Genomic DNA, 22,618 nt, shown 5'->3' with positions numbered 1-22,618 from the left:
TGACTTTGGCAAGCATCAGATAAAAGCATAAATGTAATGTAATGTGACAAGATCATGTAAACACAGTTTACTAGTACACATCCTCACGAACAGCACACTATAATCAGAGATGCACGCATCTTTTAGGCGCACGTACTAAAATTACACAGCAACTGCGATAATTAAACTGATTACAGTGATATTCTTCTTAGTTTTCTGTTATGCTGAGCTGTGATAAGCACCTGTGGAAACCCGGCATCAGAGATGCAAATCGCCGAACCACGTTGAGGTTCTCTGGTTAGCCAAAGCTATTCGGCCGTCCCTGTCAAAGTAGCAATGAGGTTTGCCAAGATAAAGCACACAGCTATGGTTTAACGATAAAGGAATGTTTTAAGGCGAACCGAGGGCTTCCCCAAAATGAGCTGTTTTATATATATAGGACTTAAAATGACACACTTTAACAGTTCGATGATAATGTGCTGTGTCAGTCAAAAAAATCTTAATTTAGATTTAGCAGATTACATTTTGTTATCATTGTGGAAATGAAAACCATGCCTGAACTTCACAGTTACGGTAAAATTTGATGGTTTGATAAATAAATGTGGTAATAGTTGGATATATAAAGGTTTATCACACATATACTGCACAAAAAGACCAAATACTTTGCTATAGAGTGTATATAATGAACTATCTCTCATGTAAACACACCCAGATGCTGCTAGTATCAACATTTAGGGGGAAAAACACGAGCGCTTGCAGGCAGAGCTAATATTTACCTCAGTAAGCATTAGCTATGGGTCAAACTCGCACAGAAGTATATATATATATATATTCTTAAGGATGTTTAGTGGGAAAGCTGTAAATGCAGGAGATGCTGCAGCTGTTTTTGTCGTCCGCCAGCTCTAGACCCACAGCAGGGAATCAAGACCTGCAGACACACTGTGACCCAGTAACCCACTTACAGAAGCACAGCATTACAAAATAGACAGAGAACTCCATTAGACAATTCATCTATACCAACACTTTTTTTAATACAGTGCAAAACATTTTGCTGTATGGTTCTCTAAAGATTAAATATTTGTATTATAAGTGCAGTTTGGGATTGGTAAGATTTTTGTATTATTTTGGAAATGTCTCTTCTGCTCATCAAGGGTGCATTTATTTGATTATAAATGTGTGTGTGTGTGTGTGTGTGTGTGTGTGTGTGTGTGCGCGTGTGTGTGTTCTAATTGGAACCTTTATCTTTAAAATGAATTCTGATATTCTGAGTTCTGACTCTAATTCTGATTGGATGTTCAAAGTTTTAAATTCTGCATTAATGCACCAAATTGCTATTGCCTACAGAAAAACAAACTATATTCGCTGGGGGGGGAAAGTATGCTGATCCTAATAAATTTCAAAATGTACTGAACATTGGTGCCTTTTATTGCTGTAATTGCTGTTCCCTTTTATTTTTATTGCTGTTGCTGCAATTTAAAAAAAGCAATAATCCACTCAAAGCAGTGTGCTGCAATGATTTTACCACAGTTCAAGGGTTTCAGGTCTAAAATACCACTTACTATGGTAAAAATAGTAATAAAAAAAAAGAATAAATCACTGTAGCACACTGTCACGAGTGACTTATTTTTTTTATTAATCAGATATAGAATTGTGTGCATGGTGCATGGGTTGTGTTCTGTTGGTGGTTAGGTCGACATTTTACCCATTCAGGTGGGTATGTGTGTCTACATATTTACACCGTAATTGAATCTGATGTTTTACAGCATGTGTTACAGCTCAGGTTAAGTGGAATCTATCAACATCCTGTAAAATGTCATGTTAAAATCACCCACACATACAGGACTTGCTCAGGTGAAGCACTCGGGTTCACCTTACAGTCACTCAGCAGGAGTGTTTACACTGTGTGTGTGTGTGTGTGTGTGTGTGTGTGTGTTTACCCTCTTAAAGACCCGTCCCAGAGGAACACAAACATCACCTGTTGAGATTTACTCCGTCACCGCAGTATTTCCCTCGGCAAACACCCAACCGACCACAGCTCAGGTGTGTGCAAACACTCCCAATCATAAAAGCGCACTTATTAGAAAGACCAATTCTTTTTCCTAAACATCAGCCACACATACATTTCCTGAGATTATTATAATCAGACAAAAATGTCAGCAATTAAAATACACAGGAAATAAGCATAAATCAAATGAATGTAATGACTACTCTGTCATGACATGTAATGACTACACTGCTCCGGGTGTGTGTTCACGGTCTGTGTGTGTTCACTGCTGTGTGTGTGCACTTTGGATGGGATAAATGCAGAGCACTAATTCCGAGTATGGGTCACCATACTTGGCCACATGTCACGTCACTTTCACTTTCACTTTTTTTACTCTCTCCGTCCGTCTCAGCATTAAACGTGCTGGGCTTCAGTGTCAACTTTTAATTACATATTGACAGCAAAACAGATGCCACGCACACACACACACACACACACACAGTACCAAACAGAAAAACACATCAAAACAACCAGATCCAAAACCGCATGACACACAAAATACACACTGCTTCACACACACACACCAACAACTCCTATTCTCAGAAATCTGACCCTATTTTGGAAAGCTGCCCGAGATATAAAAATTAAAATTAAAAGTTAGTGACTTGCTGCTTTAAAATGTAAAAATAGTTGTAAAGCACAAAAGTGATAAATTAACATTGGTTTGAAAAGAACTATGGAAATTATGCACATATAATGTACCGTAATTAAAAAAATCTCATTCTCATTTGAACACGCCTAAAAGATCATAACAGGTCAAAACATGACTGTTTGATCACTTTATAAACGTTTAAGCTTCTCAAAAGCTCATTAAACCAAATCATATTGAATTAAAGCGCTTTACTGTAATGCTAATACTTGATCTGAATTTCCTGAAGGAAATAACTGTGCTTCCAAAGCAGCAAGAAAAATGTGAACGTTTTAGGCAAGTCTACATTTTTTAAGTTTGTATAAATGAAATCTGGTTTGTATACAGATGAATACAGATTTAAAAAGACATACCACAATTCTAAATGCAATAAAGAGAATATATACTCATTTAAGAATATTATATACACTACTGTTCAACAGTTTGGTTTTTTTTAATGTTGATCACCAAAATAAGCTCACTTTATTTGATCAGAAACACAATAAAACAGTAATATTTTGAAATATTATTACAATTTCTATTTGAATATATTTGAAAATGTAATTTATTTCTGTGATCAAAGCTGAATTTTCAGCATCATTACTCCAGTCTTCAGTGTCACATGACCCTTCAGAAATCATTCTAATATGCTGATTTGCTGCTCAAGAAACTTTATTATCAATGTTGAAAACAGCTGTGCTGCTTAATTTTTTTTTTGTATTTCTATTTCAAATAAACAGCATTTATTTGAAAAATAAATCTTTTTGAAACATTATAAATATCTTCACTGTCACTTTTGATCAGTTTAATGCACCCTTGCAGAATAAACTTAGTGACCCAAAATTTTAAACAGCAATGTATAAATGCTAATATCATATGCAGTTATGATGCATTCTTTAGATGTAGGCTATAAAGTCTACAGAAAAAAACAAAAATAGGAAGCACATCTAAAGTTGAAATTATAGACAAAATGAAGTCTCTCTACCTTAAAGTTGCAGTGTGTAATTTCTTTCCCACTAAACCTCTTTTGAGGTTGACCTCTCGCTGAGGACGGGTAATTAACGATGAACCCATCACATGATGCCAGCCCGGATCTCCATCACAGAATCAAACCAATGTTCAGTATTCAGCACAGAATGATGTTTGGTTTCAGCAGAGGGCGGCCGATTGGCTCTGAGCTTCAGCTCCGCCGGGGTCACTGAGGTCATTCTGTTTAAAATGAATCATCATGACCTCCACTTGAGCAGTTTTTCAGTATGCCCACAGGGTTGGGAAACAGTTTGGATCTTCCTCACTGGATTTGGCCGAGTCCAGTTGTGTAGCTGCTCTTGTGTGTGTGTGTGTGTGTGTGTCGCTCTCTCACACAGATAGCACAGTGTCTCTGTGAGATGGAAAAATTGACTCAACACAAGATCAGTGCTCTGAACACAAGCAAACATTTTCATCTTGTCATTTTCAAACAAATATTCAACATTCACATATACAATAACAGAATTTCCATCTCAGTGTTGTACAGTAATATAGTATGTGTGTGTGTGTATATATACAGTGGGTACGGAAAGTATTCAGACCCCCTTAAATTTTTCACTCTTTGTTATATTGCAGCCATTTGCTAAAATCATTTAAGTTAATTTTTTTTCCTCATTAATGTACACACAGCACCCCATATTGACAGAAAAACACAGAATTGTTGACATCTTTGCAGATTTATTAAAAAAGAAAAACTGAAAAATGCTCAGTATTTAGTAGAAGCACCCATTTGTCTGTCTCACCTCACTCTTCTTGTCTGTCTCACCTCACTCTTCTTGTCTGTCTCACCTCACTCTTCTTGTCTGTCTCACCTCACTCTTCTTGTCTGTCTCACCTCACTCTTCTTGTCTGTCTCACCTCACTCTTCTGGTCCGTCAGCTCGACTCACTCTCCTCACTGGAGAAATGAAATCTGATCTGTGATGCGGCTGTCGTTCGGCACGCTGCATTGAGCAGCCGCGTTCAGTTTTTAATTGTAGTGTCTGTTCTTTTACTGAACTAAATGATTTTTATTTCTATAAAAAATCAAAACGACGGTGGGGGTCGGTGACGCGGTGGGCAAGTGACGTAACCAGTGTTACGTCACCGGTATCACCGTCAGCACCGTCTATCACGGCAAGCCTAATATATATACACATTTGTAAGTTATATATACAAGTTTGGAGGTGTTTTTTTTAAAGAAATTAATCCTTTTTTCTGCAAAGATGCATTAAGTTGATCAAAAGTGACAGTAAATACAGGTCTAGTGTTAAAAAATATATATTTAAAATAAATGCTGTTCTTTTAAACTTTCTTTTCCTCAAAGGATCCTGGAAAAAAAATGTTTCATGGTTTTCTCAAAAAGATTAAATTATAGACAGAGACAGACAGACAAGACAGACAGACAGACAGACAGACAGACAGATAGATAGATAGATAGATAGATAGACAGATAGATAGATAGATAGATATTTCTTGAGCAGCAAATCAGCATATTAGAATGATTTCTGAAGATCATGTGACACTGAAGACTGGAGTAATGATGCTGAAAATTCAGCTTTGATCACAGGAATAAATTACATTTTAAAATATATTCCAACCGAAAACAGTTGTTTTAAACTTTAATAATATTTCATAATATTACTGTTTTTACTCTATTTTTATCAAATAAATGCTGCCTTGGTGAGCATATGATTTTTTCCCTCATAGATACTGTAGAAACACATGACTCATCACTGGACTATCACTGTTAACAAACTGCTAATAAAACTTTCCAACTAATAAGCTGTTAAGCTTTATGTAATAATTAAGACGTTTAGTTCACATTAAAGTTATTATAAAGTATTAACACTAATAGCCACAACTACTTTAAAAAATGTTCCACAACGCAACATTCTCACCCAGACCCAAAAGCACGAGTTGCTTCACAAAACTTCACTGTGTGTATCTAAAGCACATCTGGAGCGAGTGAAGCGTCGGATGGTTACAGCGGTTCTGTGGAATGGATTCTGAAGCGAGACGGGTTTGGAGTGTTCTAGGATGCCTAGAATGTTCCATATATCAGAAACATATGCTGCATTAAACTACAAAACCACATCACACTGTCACGATGGAGAAACCGCTCGCATACGCTGCTACTTCAGATAAATCAGTGAGAATCTGACCCTCAATCAGACCCTAAAAAAGGTGTAAATCACTGATTGAAAGCATGCGGTGATGTCGCTGTTAATCGAGGTTCAGCTTTACAGTGGCATTTGATTCTGACACATTTCAGTGGTTTGGAAGCATTTCAGAAAAATGTAAGATCTGTGAAGCAATGACTTCAGAGAGAGAGAGAGAGAGAGAGAGAGAGACTTGCATGAGACAACAGTCTAAAGGCTGTTTCTGAAACACATCCCTCATCAAACACATTGTTTTGTTCAAAGCCGGAGTGACACTGCGCGAGTGTGAGTGAGTGAGTGTGTTTGTTTGTGAGTGAGTGAGTGAGTGAGTGAGTGAGTGTGTGTGTGTGTGTGTGTGTGTGTGTGTGTTTGGAGGGGCAGTGGTGCATCTGTTAAGGTTTTCTGAAGAAAACATGTTGCTATGTGGTTGTTAGGTGTTTTGAGTGTTTGTCAGGGTGTTGCTATGTGGTTGCTAGGGTGTTCTGGCCAGGGTGTTGCTATGTGATTGCTAAGGTTTTCTGAGTGTTTGTCAGGGTGTTGCTATGTGGTTGCTAGGGTGTTCTGACCAGGGTTTTGCTATGTGGTTGCTAAGGTGTTTTGGGTGTTTGTCAGGGTGTTGCTATGTGGTTGCTAGGGTGTTCTGTCCAGGGTGTTGCTATGTGGTTGCTAAGGTGTTCTGGGTGTTTGTCAGGGTGTTGCTACGTGGTTGCTAGGGTGTTCTGACCAGGGTTTTTCTATGTGGTTGCTAAGGTGTTTTGGGTGTTTGTCAGGGTGTTGCTATGTGGTTGCTAGGGTGTTCTGTCCAGGGTGTTGCTATGTGGTTGCTAAGGTGTTCTGGGTGTTTGTCAGGGTGTTGCTACGTGGTTGCTAGGGTGTTCTGACCAGGGTTTTTCTATGTGGTTGCTAAGGTGTTTTGGGTGTTTGTCAGGGTGTTGCTATGTGGTTGCTAGGGTGTTCTGGCCAGGGTGTTGCTATGTGGTTGCTAAGGTGTTCTGGGTGTTTGTCAGGGTGTTGCTATGTGGTTGCTAGGGTGTTCTGGCCAGGGTGTTGCTATGTGGTTGCTAAGGTGTTCTGGGTGTTTGTCAGGGTGTTGTTATGTAGTTGCTAAGGTGTTCTTGGTGTTGTCAGAGCGTTGCTATGTAGTTGCTACGGTGTTCTGGGTACCTGTCAGAGCGTTGCTATGTTGTTGTTAAGGTGTTCTGACCAGGGTGTTGCTATGTGGTTTCCAGGGCATTGCTAAGCAGTTGCTAACACATTTGTTTGTTGTGTATTCTAGTGTAAAGTTTCAATGGTGTTCTGAATGGCTGTTATTGGTTGCTATGTGGTTTCTAAGGCATGGCTAGGTGGTTGCTAAGGTGTTCTGAATGGTTGCAATGGTATTGAATTGCTACCCTGTTGTTTTGAGAGGCTGTTAGGAGGCCTGTGCTGACAGTTTAATGATAGGTCAATCTGAGTGATTGACAGCTCCGCAACCAACAGCAGCCAATCAAGTGGGAGGAGTGCCCTATGGGTGCACGATTGGTGATGGCCTTCTATATTGCGACCTCACTTCTTCCACATGCAGGAGGTCACTGTCCACCAGTTGACCTTTGACCTGGACAGAGCTGTAATGAGAGGGAGGGCAGGGTTCAGAGGGCAAACGGGTAAAAAGGCAGGTATTGGACCAGGTGCTTTGAGCTTCTAAAGCCTGTGTTATACTTTCCACATGCGCGAGTCCGCTAGTGTCCGCTATGGTATGCGTGACGTAAAAATCGTCATCGGAGAGTGTGCGCGGTAAGTAGGCTACAAAAGCACCAACTGCGCATGCGCAGGCTGTGTGAATAAGCCCATTGCTACTCGAACCTGTACAATCCGTCGATAAAGACAGCCAGATGTGCAATAACTGTGGGCAATTGTTTGTTCACATGTTTGTTTACTGTTTAAGCCGATCTACTGCGCATGTATGGAACACGTCCGCGGAGCGGACCATCAGCGTATGCTTTCGGTAGTATAAATACAAGTAGTCCGCGTCCGCGCTGTCCGTGTACGCGTCCGGACTGCTCATGCGGAAAGTATAACACAGGCTTTACGTGGCTGTAATTCTTAAGTTTATTTCCTGTCCTTCGGCACACAATTAAACTTGTTTTATGTATATATATTTTCTTCTGTCTCGCTCTCTCTCTCTTTCAGAGGGCTGTTTGAAGTACACCATAATGGTATGGTTTAGTGGTTTGGTTAGACTTTGTGGTGTTCATTGGTTTCCACTAACTAGAGCAGCAATCAAGACCGACTGATTCAGCAAAAACCGTTTCGTCTGTCTGCAACATTCACACACACACACGCACAAACTTAGACACTTTTAATCAGATTTGATTGTCTAATAAAGTGAAAATAGCTTCTCTTTCAGCAAAGAGCATGTGTAAAGTTTTTCCGTGTTGAACAGCTCACGTTCACTGACTGAATGGTTGGCTAGAGTTCAGCATGTGCATTAGACGCTGGAAACCATGACTCATGTGGTGCTGTACCACAAACTCAATCACACACACAATTCAAGTACAAATGCATCCAATTTCATCAGCACACGCAGGGATAAATGCACACTTAGAAGAAAACAGCGTGCATCCCTTATCGTGAAATCAAACACACATTTAGTACAAACAGAGTCACCTCTCACACACACATTAAAAGCATAACAGAATAATCAAAGTCAACTACAACTTCATCCAAATCCATAAAAACCAGCTTCATGCTAAGATCAAAGCAGACAGATTTGAAGAAAACTCCAGCACAACAAAAAATACTGAGATGGTACCACGGTACAAAGATAGTATCTGATGGAAATACTACAGTGTTTTGACATAAATGATGTTCTTGAATGATTACCATATATGATTGTAAACATGGTATTAGCATAGTACATGTTCAAAGAAATTAAGTATTACCATGGTACCATGTACAAAAATGGTAAATGTGCAAAAAAGCATGGTTAATCATAGTAAACATGGTAATTCAATCCAAAAATCAAGTTATTACCAGGGTAACGTACAAATATACGGTCTTGCCATGGTACATGTATACAAAGCATGGTATTATCATGGTACCATGTACAAAAAATATGATTTTACCATGGTAAATGTCCAAAAAACATGGTATTATTATAGTACATGTAAAAACATATTATTACCATGGTGCTATGTACAGAAAATATGGTTTTACCAAGGTAAATGTGCAAAAAGCATGGTTTAATCATGGTACATGTAAAAGCACATGATTACCATAGTATCGTGAACAAAAAACAAGGTACTACACTGCAAAAAAGGCCTATCTTACTTAGTATTTTTGTCTTGTTTCCAGTCAAAATATCTAAAAATTCTTAAATTAAGATGCATTTACTTGGTAAGCAAAATGACATAAGATAGTCTTGTTTCTAGTGGGAAAAAAATATATTTAGTGAATTTTTCTTAAAACAAGTAAAATGATCTGCCTGGAGTAGGCCTAAGTAAAATTATTTTGTTTTAAAAACATTTTACTTAACCTACTGGCAGATAAATTTTCTTGTTTTAAGCAAAATACACTTACACTTACACACTTTGGACAAAATAAATGTCCAAAAAACATGGTATAATCATGGTACATCTAAAATCACAGTATTACCATGGTATCATAAACAAAAAACAAGGTATTACCAGAATGGCGTACACAAAAAGCATAGTATAAAATTTCGGCGCATCTCTAATTATTGGCGACATCAGAAATGGATATTATATAATAGATGCTTTTTTGAATATTTTAGCTATTTAAAAATATTAAAAAAGGATTTTTTACACGGCACCCCTGCTCTCGACAGACGGCACCCCGGTTGGAAAACACTGGTATAACATAAAAAATATTGTATTTCTTTGGCACCTCGTAAAAAAAATTGTTAATTTAACTCTAACATAATCATCTTTTATGTTTATATTCCATAATCATCTTTTATGTTTATATTCTGTTGCAGTTATGTCTGCACCACAAAACCAAGATCATAAATGCTGAAAAATAATACATCTTAAAACAGCTCATCAAAAGACATCATCACAGCTTCATTAACATGACTTCAGTCATATGCGACACGACATATAATATAGATTATTACAACTCTGGAACAAAAGCCTCTCTGTCCTGCACTCAAGCGTGAGTGAAGTGTGTGTGTGTTTAATTCTTTCTGGAGAGAGCTGAACGTTTCTGTGGTTTTTGTGGCCGGTTCATAATGTGCTACTGCAGAGAGAGAGAGAGACTATTTTATATTCTCAGTATGAGGCCAGTGGAAGGAATGTCAGCTTTCCGCGCACCACTCCAGAATCCTAAAGTTCTTCTCGCATGTCTGGACCTGCAGGGTTCCCTAAACATCTCATGAATAACCCACTGAACATTATTAATCACTCATTACCCACTCCACGTATCGGTAACCCAGAAAAACCTGCAGGTATTGACAGAACACAAAACCTCAAGGTGTGCAGGGTCATAAGGGAGCTGATGATGTCATTGTACTGTTTTGTACTGGATGCATGGCACAAAATTGCTTGCTAAAGTATTTGTGCATTTTATGTGCATTTAGGTGCAACACATAATTTTACTGTCCTCATTAAGTGTTGCATTAAGCGAAAAAAATTACAGCCAATGGGAACATACTTGATTTAAAAAAAAAAAATAAATAAATACAATATTATAGTCTGAAAAATTACATTTAATTAAATTTAAAAAAATTAATTTTACATTAAGCAAAATTAAAAGGGCACATATATAATGGTCATCCTTAGTAAAATAAAATCTGGTACATATGATGGTCATCTTGAACATGTAAAACAAAGTAAAGTAAAGTAAACTAAACACACGTGACCTTTAGCATACTGCTCAAATGAAGCATTACAGGACCAACTGCTGCCCTCAAGTGATTCCTCATCCACAGGATAATGAAAACCTTATGAAAGCTCAAAGAGGCTTTGAAAGATCATGTGTACTGACCCTTACAAACATTTACCACAGCAGTCATAGTTTCCACCAAAATACCATCATTACTACAGTTATTGTTTCTATAATTGTGGTAAATTGGTATTTGTGACTACTGTTAAATTAAAAAAAAGAAAACACACAAAACAATAAACACTGTTTGAAGGAGATCCCTAATCTTGCAATAACAATAGTATGGAAACTATGGTATTTTAGCAGACACTATGCTTGGTACATTTCTATCATGGTACATTGTAGCGAGAAAACAAAAAATGTGCCTAACTGTGGGTCATTATTTGGACAAGTGATGCAGACATCTGATGTTTTGTAATGATGTGAACATCTGTGGCATTTCTGAGGCACATGAATGAAGGTTTTTCATCTGTTTGTCACACAAAAAGTCTCTTCTTTCCATGAGATGGAGAGATGCATCAACAGTCACTCACATAAAACCCAATAAAAGCTAGAGAGAGCTGAATATGTGTGTGTGTGTGTGTGTGTGTGTGTGTGCGCGTGCATGTGTGTGTTGGTCATAAACACCAGGCAATCCCATAATTCCCATGAATATGGCATGTGAGATATTAGGGTTCTAACATGCCACAACAGAGGTCACCTCACACACACACACACACACAAAATACACAATCACACTCAAGGACAAGCATCTCAGTTAAGTGATGTTCATATAGACAGAAGCGTATAGGGACAAAGTGACAGGAAGTCACTCATTTTTACTGGCGATTTGAGGTGACATGAGTGTCAGAATCTGTTGGCAATGCAACAAAGCTGATCAGAGATCAACAGAGATCATATAATTTTAAACGATATGTGGAAAACCATTTCAGAACCATTCTAAGCCTGTTTGATTCATACATCACTTATATGATTTCTGTTATCAATAGGGTTGTGTATCACCAGCAAAGTCACGATACAGAGGCCACGATACGATACGTATCACGGTACGGGACAACACTGAATTTCACCTCAGAAGAATTTAGTAAAACAGCTGTTTATTAAACATTGCATACCATAGGGCCGTTGCTAACTATTGGCTCTTAACATTGCTGGTAGGTTATCATTGCACAAATCAACACACTCTCTACGTTTAAAAAATAAAATAAAAAATTAGAAGAGTTCTAAACTAATGCGCGATATAAATTTATATTATATGCTTTTTAGATAAATTAAGGATGTTTTGATAATTCTCATGGGGGAAAAAAACAGATCATGATTTTTTGCAGTGTAAGTCATCTGGCAGGAGCGCCACTCACTCACCGACCTTCAGCGATAAAATCTCATAATGCAAAACACTCCTTTCATTCAGAACGTGTTAACAGAATGACAAATTCTTTTTGAGATTGTTTACAGTGTTAGAAAAACATTTAAAATACTATAAAGCAAAAACCTTAAAAAAAAACAGATGGATGTGTCCCACCCTCTCTTTCCATCTCACACATGCATAAACACACAAATAAACAGATATGCATGCATAAACCTACAAAAAAGCGGGTCAGGTCAGTGGGTCTGCATGGGCACAACCGCTTAAAGAGTAAGATTTGGGCCGTTTTGTGATTGGTGTGAATTCGGAGCACGTTTTGCGATCCTCCATCTCACTCGATTCTGTGTGAGGAACGTGTATTTTTCTTCTGTCTTAATGAAACAGTATTTTATTCCTCTGCTGTTCCACAGCGATGGGAGGGAAGAAAACATCTGGAAGGCATTTTTCCTTTTTTCCCCGCTCTTTTTTCCCTCTTTTTCTCTGGGATCAGCAGACAGCACAATGACGGCTATAGCTTCCAGATGTGAGAACACAAACTCTCGCTCTCACTGCTCGAATCCCAAATGCCAAGAAATAAAAGAAAACCAGCAGTGCTGGTCCATCTGTTGCTTTTCGCTGCAAAAACACACATATCCCATAATGCTCTGGGGTGCTCTAGTCATGCTGACACCGAGTTAGTGGCTCTAGCACAGGTATGTAGGGAATGTTATTCTATAGGAAGTGTGTGCACATGTGTGAGCTTCATGACAGCCCAGGGGAACCTCAGGCTGTCGGAGGGGTGCCAGACACACACACACACACACACACACACACACTCTGACCCCCCTCAATTAATCACAACAAAGCCTTAGCAAAGCCCAAACATGGCGTCCTTTTAAAAGCTCTGTGAAAGAGTCCATTCATACAGAACAGAGCAGACAGAAATACAATACTCAAAAACTTCAACTCTGAAACTCTGGGAACCAGAGATCTAAACACACACACATGCATGCATGCATGCATCTGTTGCTTTTCGCTGCAAAAACACACATATCCCATAATGCTCTGGGGTGCTCTAGTCATGCTGACACCGAGTTAGTGGCTCTAGCACAGGTATGTAGGGAATGTTATTCTATAGGAAGTGTGTGCACATGTGTGAGCTTCATGACATCCGAAAGACTAAAACCCTGACCATCCAACATGATCCTAATGCAACTAGACTGATTTCATAAAGAAAACGCGAGCAGAAACCCACCACTGCGGTGCTATGAGGTTGCCAAGGTGCTCTGAGAACTTTCAGAAAGTTGCTAGGTTGAGAACTTTCTAGGGCATTCTATTTCTTTAATAAGGTGTTGATATGCAGTGAAAATGTTGCTATGGGGTATAGGGTTTTCTCTTTCATTAATATAGGGTTCGCTATGCAGTGAGAATGTTTCTATGGGGTTTCTAGTGTGTTCTATTTCGTTACTAAAGTGTTGCTATGCAGTGATAATGTTGCTATGGGGTTTCTAGGTATTCTATGTGGTTAATAGGCAGTTGCTATGCAGTGAGAATGTTGCTATGGGGTTTCTAGGTATTCTATGTGGTTAATAGGCAGTTGCTATGCAGTGAGAATGTTGCTATGGGGTTTCTAGGTATTCTATGTGGTTAATAGGCAGTTGCTATGCAGTGAGAATGTTGCTATGGGGTTTCTAGGTATTCTATGTGGTTAATAGGCAGTTGCTATGCAGTGAGAATGTTGCTATGGGGTTTCTAGAGCATTCTATGTGGTTACTAGGTAGTTGCTATGCAGTGAGAATGTTGCTATGGGGTCTCTAGTGTGTTCTATTTAGTTACTAAGGTGTTGCTATGCAGTGATAATGTTGCTATGGGGTTTCTATTGTATTTCATGTGGTTACTAGGTAATTGCTATGCAGTGAGAATGTTACTATGGGGTTTCTAGCGTGTTCTATGTGGTTACTAGGTAGTTGCTATGCAGTGAGAATGTTGCTATGGGGTCTCTAGTGTGTTCTATTTAGTTACTAAGGTGTTGCTATGCAGTGATAATGTTGCTATGGGGTTTCTATTGTATTTCATGTGGTTACTAGGTAATTGCTATGCAGTGAGAATGTTACTATGGGGTTTCTAGCGTGTTCTATGTGGTTACTAGGTAGTTGCTATGCAGTGAGAATGTTGCTATGGGGTTTCTAGGGTGTTCTATGTGGTTACTAGGTAGTTGCTATGCAGTGAGAATGTTGCTATGGGGTTTCTAGGGTGTTCTATGTGGTTACTAGGTAGTTGCTATGCAGTGAGAATGTTGCTATGGGGTTTCTAGGTATTCTATGTGGTTAATAGGCAGTTGCTATGCAATGAGAATGTTGCTATGGGGTTTCTGGGTATTCTATGCAGTTACTAAGGTGTTCTAAAAGGTTTTAGAATGTTCTGTGGGATTTCTAGGGTGTTTATGTGGTTGCCAGGGGGTTGCTATGCTAGGGGCTTGCTTAGAAGCTGCTAAAGTGTTCTGAGAGGTTTTAGAATGTTGCTATGTGGTTTCTAGGGAGTTGCTATGCATTTGCTGAGATGTTCTGGGAGGTTTTAGAATGTTGCTATGGGGTTTCTCGGGTGTTCTATGTGGTTACTAAGGAGTTGCTATGAAGATGCTAAGGTGTTCTAAAAGGTTTTAGAAGGTTGCTATGTGATTTCTAGGGAGTTGCTATGCATTTGCTGAGTTGTTCTGAGAGGTTTTAGAATGTTGCAACAGGGGTTCTTTGGCGTTCTATGTGGTTGCTATGCAGTTGCTAAGCTGTTCTGAGAGGTTTTTAGCATGTGGCCCACGCACAAGTCGCTACGATATTCTGGTCTACAGATACGGTTCTGGTCCGTCAAAGTCTATGGGATATTTTCAACCATTTTATCATCTGCAAAAATTGCACAATAGCATATTTCTTCATGACAAGTTACATGATTTAAGGTTTAATTCAAGTCATGAACGGTGATAAGTTACATGCAAAAACGTAATACTTAGGGTTAGTGTTAAAATCATTAACACTACATTTACTACTGCTCAAAAAGTTGGGATGACTAAGATTTTTTTTAAGAAAGTAATACTTTTATTCATAAAATGCTGCATTCAATTAAAGAACGTAAAGACGTTTATAATGTTACACAATTTAAGTATACCACTTTTCATGTCAAAACAGTGTGAAATAGATCTCTGTCTCTGTCTGCACTTTAAGTGATGTGTTTTCCAGACGCTGTGTTTCGGGGTGGAGCACTGTAAACCTCTAGGGTGGTCATAATCTGAAGGTCACCACCCACAGTATGCCACCTTTAACCTCTGACCTCATGACCTCATCTCCTGTAGGTCTGCTGTCAATAACTACTATAACTCACCTCCTTTCCTCCCCTCAATCACTCGTTTTTTTTCACTTTCCCCTGCCATTTCTCTCTGAAACAGGCACATACACGCACAGTCCTGAACACTCAACCTCCTTTCACACTAGAAGATTCATTTTAGCAATTCACACAATTTGATTCAGTAAACTGGTTCAGAATATGATTCACTGATTCATTTGACTCATCACTCAATTTAAAATTTTTTTTAAATACATTATTTTTCAGCTGTAGATCTTTGCAATTATCGCATAGTTTCGTGAATCTGAACTGAATCACTACAATAAAAGTTTTTATAATTTTTATTTTTATAATACATAATATTATAATTTATGTTTTTATTCATTTTGTAAATAACGTATGTATCTCCACTGCAATTTAATTTAAAAGTCTAATTTGCTCTCTTGTCTTCAGTGTGTTTGATAAATATAATGAAGTCCAGCAACTCCAGTGAACTTTATGTGTGTTTGAACCCAGCAGACATGTGGGTCAGGGTTTGGTCCTCACGTCTGAAAGAGGCAATATCTGGTTTTTATAGTGTGTGAACTCCGACCATGAAGGTTTCACCAACTATCACCCTCCCAAATGCGGCTTTAGATTGAAGGGAGACTTGAAACGCTTGCAATCATAAAACAATGTGACTCTAAAACACACACTATAAAGCCCAAACCACACAAACCAAGAGGGGGAAAAAAACTTACTTCTACATTTGGCCACAAAAACAGCACTGTCTAATACAGAACAAAACTTTCAACATTTCTGTCCTGTGATCCCAGAGCTGGACCTCCTACACACTGAAGGCTAGTACAGGGTCGAGGGCTGGGCTGGTCTGGTCTAGTCTTCCGTAACACACCCAAAATCATAACTGCTGACACGGTAACTATTCACATACTTCTACTAACTTTAAAAAAGTACATACTGTGCTTTCAAAGGAAAAGCTCATGCTTTTAAATATGAAGCAAGCCAGCACAACATACACACTTCATTATCATAAAATTATGTATTGATACAAGTTTGCAAAAAGCCTCCATCTATGCATTATGCATGCTTCAAACCTATTTCAGCATACAGTACTATGACTTGGAATACACTAATTCTAATATTGAATACTACATAAGATTGATAGTAAGTGAAAATATGCATACTTTGAAGTATGTAGTATGCTATCTGGACACCTTTGACCATTTCCTATGATTTGGGACATGCCAATCTTTATCTTGCATAGTGTATAAGATGGATAGTATGGAAAAAGAAGCATATATGCAGCATCGACATACTATTTTCAACACTGAGATGCACTAATATTATTTACATGCTATAAAAGACATTGTGTGTGAACAGATGCACACTTCAAAACTTTGTCAACACTGATACAATAGACACTATGCAAAATGACAAATACTTCAAAAACCCACTGTAAATTGTACCACCCATGCATACATATTCAACATACTATTTTTTTGAGAGGTGCACTCATATTAATATTGCATGTTGTGTAAGATAGATAGCATGTGAATGGATGCATCCCTGCATACTATGTTATCCAGTCATTATATTTACATAGTATGCTTTAATCTGGCATACTATTTAATATGGCGAGCATGAGACTGATGCATACTTGTAAAATCCATTGTAAATAGTACACAATCCAGTCACTGTGACATACCATTTTAAAAACATTTTTAAAAACATGATTTGATATGCACTAATTTTAATATTGCATGCTATATCAGTCACTACTGACATACTAATTTCAATATACTATGATTTAGGTAGTTTACTTCTTAGTACACGATGTAACTACAGAAGAGTCAAGTTTTAAATAGGAAAAATATAGAAACTCTTTGGTCTTTTTTGAGCGAGATGCTAACGGTCTAATCAGATTCAATTATCTATGCTAAGCTACAGCTAAAAGTGCGGTAAAACGGTAAAACTCAACCGTTTAACTCTAGGGGAGTTGGAAAAAGAGCCTATTTTCAAAAATAGTGGAGTGTTCCTTTAATATTCCTCTCTACGAATCTCACTGAATCAAACTCTGAATGAAGAATTGGGACGGCTGAAATGGACAGCTTGCTCCCATTACACGACAAACATTTTTGAAAGGCTCCAAGGGTGTGAAAGTTTGGCTCCAAACGTTCCAGAGTTTTTCCTCTCATGGTTTTAAGGGTCTGCAGAACACAACAACAAGAGAAACCAAAACCAGAGACAACACACGTGGGCAATAAACAATCGTTACAACATGCCATTTGTTAAAAAAAATTCGTTTACTCTCAAAAGTGAAGCACACACCCAGCAGGCTGAATGAGCGAGGCCGGTCCGCTGAGAGTGTTCGTAAAACTCTCATAAAACAGTGTGGGTAATAAAGCAGAATGGCCCTGCACAGGAAGTGCAGCAGCATCCCCATCAGCCATTTTTGACTTTACAAGCTTCTGTCTACTGTGACGTAACAGCGCTGCTGTATCCCACAATGCACCGCTAGTCCCACCATAAACTCAGCACATCATTCTGTACCTACAGATGCCATTCGGTTAGTCCCGCCCACTGCATGACATCATTGTCAGACCACATGTCGTGGAAGCAGTGAGTGTTGCTGTGCATCCCTGCCAGTCTGGCTGCGGATCAAGTCCACCATCTTTTCTGCATTATCCCGCTTCACTTGTGCTCTAAATAAAATTGGAAGCATTCAGAAATTAAGTGCACTACATAGGGATCACAGCTGTATTTATAACACAGCCCAAAGCATGCTAGATTGTGAAGCAAACTAAACAACTAATAAATTTCAGTCTGATGTGACTCTAATGAGCATGTTTCTATCGAAATGTACTCAACAGATGCTCAGTGACAGATGTTCTTAATATATAAAACAATCAATCAAGTCGATGAATCGCTCCAATTAATTCAGCCTTGACTCATTCAAGCAAAAGTGATTAGGTTGAGTGATTTAACAGTTACCATAGACTCTTAAATTGGCTGAAAATTAATGGCTCTCAAGTGCAGCAAAAAAACACTTTTTCACACCATTTGACCAATGAATTTCCATGGTTTTCCCAGATGTTCATGATTATGTTTATAAAAATCAATTTCTGTTAAATATTTCAGAGCTGAACATAACTAGAAAATTGTAATTTCTATTACATTTCCAGGTCTGTTTTAAGATTCCAGGTCTTCCATGGCCTAATAAGGTTCTTGAGTTGCTATATGGTTTATTGGAGATTAAAAACCTCTTCGTGTTTCATTATAGGGTCTTCAGATCAGTGTTGTGCTTTCTGGGTTCTTTAAATAAATACAAATATTTTTATTAAACAATAATTAAGTGAATATATGATCAGATTATAAAACTCTTCTAGCTGGAATTTTTAAGAGTGCATCTGCTACGATTTGGCATCATTGCCAAACTAATTCTCTATTAAATACTGTAAGTCAGCATGTTCTTGAGACGCTCCTAGACCAAAATGTTCTCAATAATTCCATCACTATAACGAGCAGCCAAGCGGCCATGACCAGACACGAAGCTAATCACACATGTTGAGCAGAATTTCCAACCCCCCTCCCTCTATCCCTCCCCCTCTAGCCTGAAGAAAGAGAGAGAAAGAGAGAGAGGGGTACTCCCTGGGACAGGCTGGAGAAACGAGGAGGATGAGAATGAGAGATCATATCCTGTCTGCTTTGGCTCCGTCGTTACTGTACAAACCACAGATTCACGTTCACAACTAATAAACTCCACACTATCAAATCTGAGTGTGATACACAGAGCTTTGTAATGAAGTGACACTAAAACCAGATGTCAAACAACTGATGCAACCATAGAAAGTTGGCTCTTATGTGCTAAAAAAATGAACACATTTTTATGCATATTGCATGCACGATTTAAAAAAAAAATCTTGGGTTTTTACTAATGGCATATTGCAGATGAGATCGGAATGTATGTGATGCATCTCTACAATAACTGTTTTACATAGTCTCCTGGGTAATTCCTTCTAAGTGGTTTACAAGATAATTGCGAGCTTCACCTCGGGCATCTCTGATCTACTAGAGAAGACACGCGGCGACTCCACCCTGACCCACTGATGTTCTTCATTACAGATCATCCACCAGGAGCCAAGACTTAAGACTAACGAGCATTTATTTACATGTATCTATCTGTTTTTCACTAAACAGAGAGCCAGAGTGATTGGTTCGTTTTATGAGCCTATGGAAAAACATAAACTTCTCTCTGTCTCTCTCTCTCTTTCTCTCCTGGTGTGTTTCTCATCCTGCATATTTTTCCAATTACGTTCAGCAGTCAGCGCGCCTGCTGGAGGAAAACTACTTTCTGCCAGATCCCCTAAAAAGCATGTGAAACATCTTCCAAAAAGTCTACAAATCCCGATCTAGGTTGCGTGGTTTATGTTCACACATCACACGGAGTCTGAAACCAGAATCGGTCCGGATGTCATACAACCCTAAAGATCAAGATTCCATGAAGTCTTTGAGATTCAGCAAAGGATCATTTGGCTGTATAGAGTTTAGGTTCTTCAGATTCTGGGTTCTGGTGAAGAATCACTACATAAATGGCTTTCTAAAGGAACTTCAGAAGGTTCTCCTGTGACATTGATTCTAACTGAAAGGTTTAAAAGTTCCACCTATGACTTTTTAATCTCTACTTTTAGAAAACTAAACCATCTATGATGCTTTGCAGATGCCAAAACCAATACCATGAAGTGAAGAACTTATAATGCAATATCAAGAACCCTAGTAAACAGTCGCATAGAACAACTGAGGAACCTTTTTTAGATTTGCATATGAAATCCTGGAATCCGGATTTCTACTATGACGGTTTTATTTACTAATGTGCATTAGAATAGTGAGTGGTACACCAACTGGGAGCAGCGTAAACCAGTTGCATGCCACAATAGATGATGCATCACGATCTCCTCACGCAGCAGTTCCATTGAACGGGAAAACGTCCCTGATTCCGTTATTCGCCGCTGCTCTAACGTTTCCCTGCAAAAACGGAACTCCGGACGTCCCTAGTTGAAAAATCTCACTCTAGGGCCCCTACCATCCCCTCCTGCGGTCACTGCAGTCCAGGGACAGCGGACTGACCGTGGAGAAGCGCAGCCCCTGGTGAGCGCGGACCGCGGCACAAAGTAACAGTTTGGAAACAGTTGATTCGCCGCTTACCTGCGCTGACTCGTGAGGTGACAAACATCAGGAATACTAGGAGTACCGACAGCCGCACCTCCTTAAACCTCCGCTTTACTTTCCATCTGATAGGTGTATCCATGACCACCTGCGCCCGTCCTGACGCGAAGAGTTCGGTTATATTATTATGACAACTGCTTAAACTCAGGACAGAACCAGTAACCCAACAGTCCTGGAGAGAGAAACCGCGACAGCTCAAAGCCTCTCATGCAGCCATACGTTAATAAAGTCCTGCGGGAACATTCAGTGGATGGATAGATGGATGGATGGATGGGGCACCTCTCTCCCTTCTTTTCCCTTCTGTTCTTTCCTTCCCTTCAGTGCGCTGCAGTGATGCCCCCGTCACTGAAACTTCGCGGAGCCAAAGTGGGAAAAAACTTCATTCACACGGACTGTCAGTCATGCGGCTAGCGGCCAATCGGAGAGCAGCGCCGACAATGCGCGGCTTCTGATTGGTTAGTGCTGTGGGTAGGCGGGAAGTATACAGTGTGGGACTTCATTTACTCTCTCTCTCTCTTTTTGTCTGCAAGAATTAAGTCCATTGCAGTCTGTCTTTTAGTATTTTTTTACTCATCTAATTTAATGGGTGTAGCAGCAGAAAACCTTTAGGGCAATTTTCCAGTTAAAGGACCTTTGTTAATATAATGTCCTAAATAAATAATGGAGAAAAAAACAGTTCTTTATGTGTCTGGCATCAAAAAGGCTGAACATATATAACTTAAAATGGGTTTTGTATAACCCAGAAGGGGTTTATTTTTACAATAATGATAATCTGATTGCTTGCAACATGCCTGCTTACTAAAATAAATGAGTAAATGCACCTGAAATATTGATTAGATACCAATATTCCCTGTAAATGAATCATGTTGTCTTACTTTGCCTCGTGAACTGTTCTAGCATAGGAACAGTGCTGTGAATGGGAGCCCAGGGTTATTCCAAGTCGGTCCTAAAATTAAAGTTTGCAGGCTATTTTAGGGCTGAAACGATTCAGGAGCTCCTGACGTATGCGACAGCTGGAGCACACAAGGCCACAAGGGTGATGACCTTTCGACACGGGTCCGAATGTACAGCAGGGACGGGAATCCTGTTCAGGTTACATGTACAACAAAATGAAACTGGTTACTTCCTATATAAATCAATTAATCAATTTTTAAATAAATGCAGAAATGTAGATTTAAAAGTAGATAAAAGAGGTGCAATATTATGACAAACTCAGCTGCAGTCTTGTTTAAGTTAATAGATATAGAAAATCTTCTTTGGCTTGTATTAAATCTAAATACTAACCATAAAACTGGGTGTAATCAGTATAGCCTTGGTTAGTGTATTAAGTCAACATAAAGCCAATGTGAATAGCCATTTGCAACCCACATCACATACATAATGAGACTTATTGCAGAGTATTACATGCACACTTATGCTTTTATGCAAAGCAACTGACAAAATAATTTCAAAGAGCCAACAATATTCATAATATATATTGCCAGGTTTAGTAGACATGTTAATAAACAAGCTAGAGAAGAGGAGGAAAAAAGTTCATGAGTATATGAGATCTAATACTGAAACATATAGCAATAATATGGCAAGAATATTCATTTTGTCCTTTGGGAACTGAGTGGCCCATGTGACAATAAATAAATTAATTAATTAATTAATTCTGACCAATACATATTTTAAATATATGCTCAAATATGTTGAAATGTACAATTTTAATTTAAATAAATGATAATTAAATAAAAATTGTACCTTCATATGTCAAAATATATATTTCAAAATGTATTTCAGGGACAAGAAAATAAATTAATTGAGGCTGTATTCATTAATTATATTTATTCAGTTGTGCAATGTATATTTTTAAACAATATACAAAACGTACAAAAATATATTGTTAGAAAATATATTTATGTAAATATATTTTATGGACATTTTTGTATATTATGAAATATATTTGCAAAAAAAAAAATTGAAAAGGAAAGTCGTTTAAGAGGTGGAGCATTTGATGAATGACTACAAAGACTA

General features: G+C 38.4%; 1 protein-coding gene across 1 annotated transcript in view; it reads right to left on the bottom strand.

Annotated features, from left to right (window-relative positions):
- The window catches only part of LOC107720871 (collagen alpha-1(V) chain-like), a 109,429-nt gene extending 88,324 nt beyond the window's left edge, over nucleotides 1-21,105 (bottom strand). The window contains 1 exon segment of the mRNA XM_016528699.1: nucleotides 20,582-21,105. Within this exon segment, the coding sequence (XP_016384185.1) occupies nucleotides 20,582-20,684 (103 nt within the window). The 5' untranslated portion in view covers nucleotides 20,685-21,105.
- Between the last annotated feature and the right edge of the window lie 1,513 nt (nucleotides 21,106-22,618).

This window comes from Sinocyclocheilus rhinocerous, unplaced genomic scaffold (assembly GCF_001515625.1).
Source record: "Sinocyclocheilus rhinocerous isolate Xijiao unplaced genomic scaffold, SAMN03320098_v1.1 scaffold751, whole genome shotgun sequence".
Classification (NCBI taxonomy): domain Eukaryota; kingdom Metazoa; phylum Chordata; class Actinopteri; order Cypriniformes; family Cyprinidae; genus Sinocyclocheilus; species Sinocyclocheilus rhinocerous.
The sequence above is the reverse complement of the archived record's forward strand: the minus strand, read 5'-3'. Positions and strand labels throughout refer to the sequence as shown.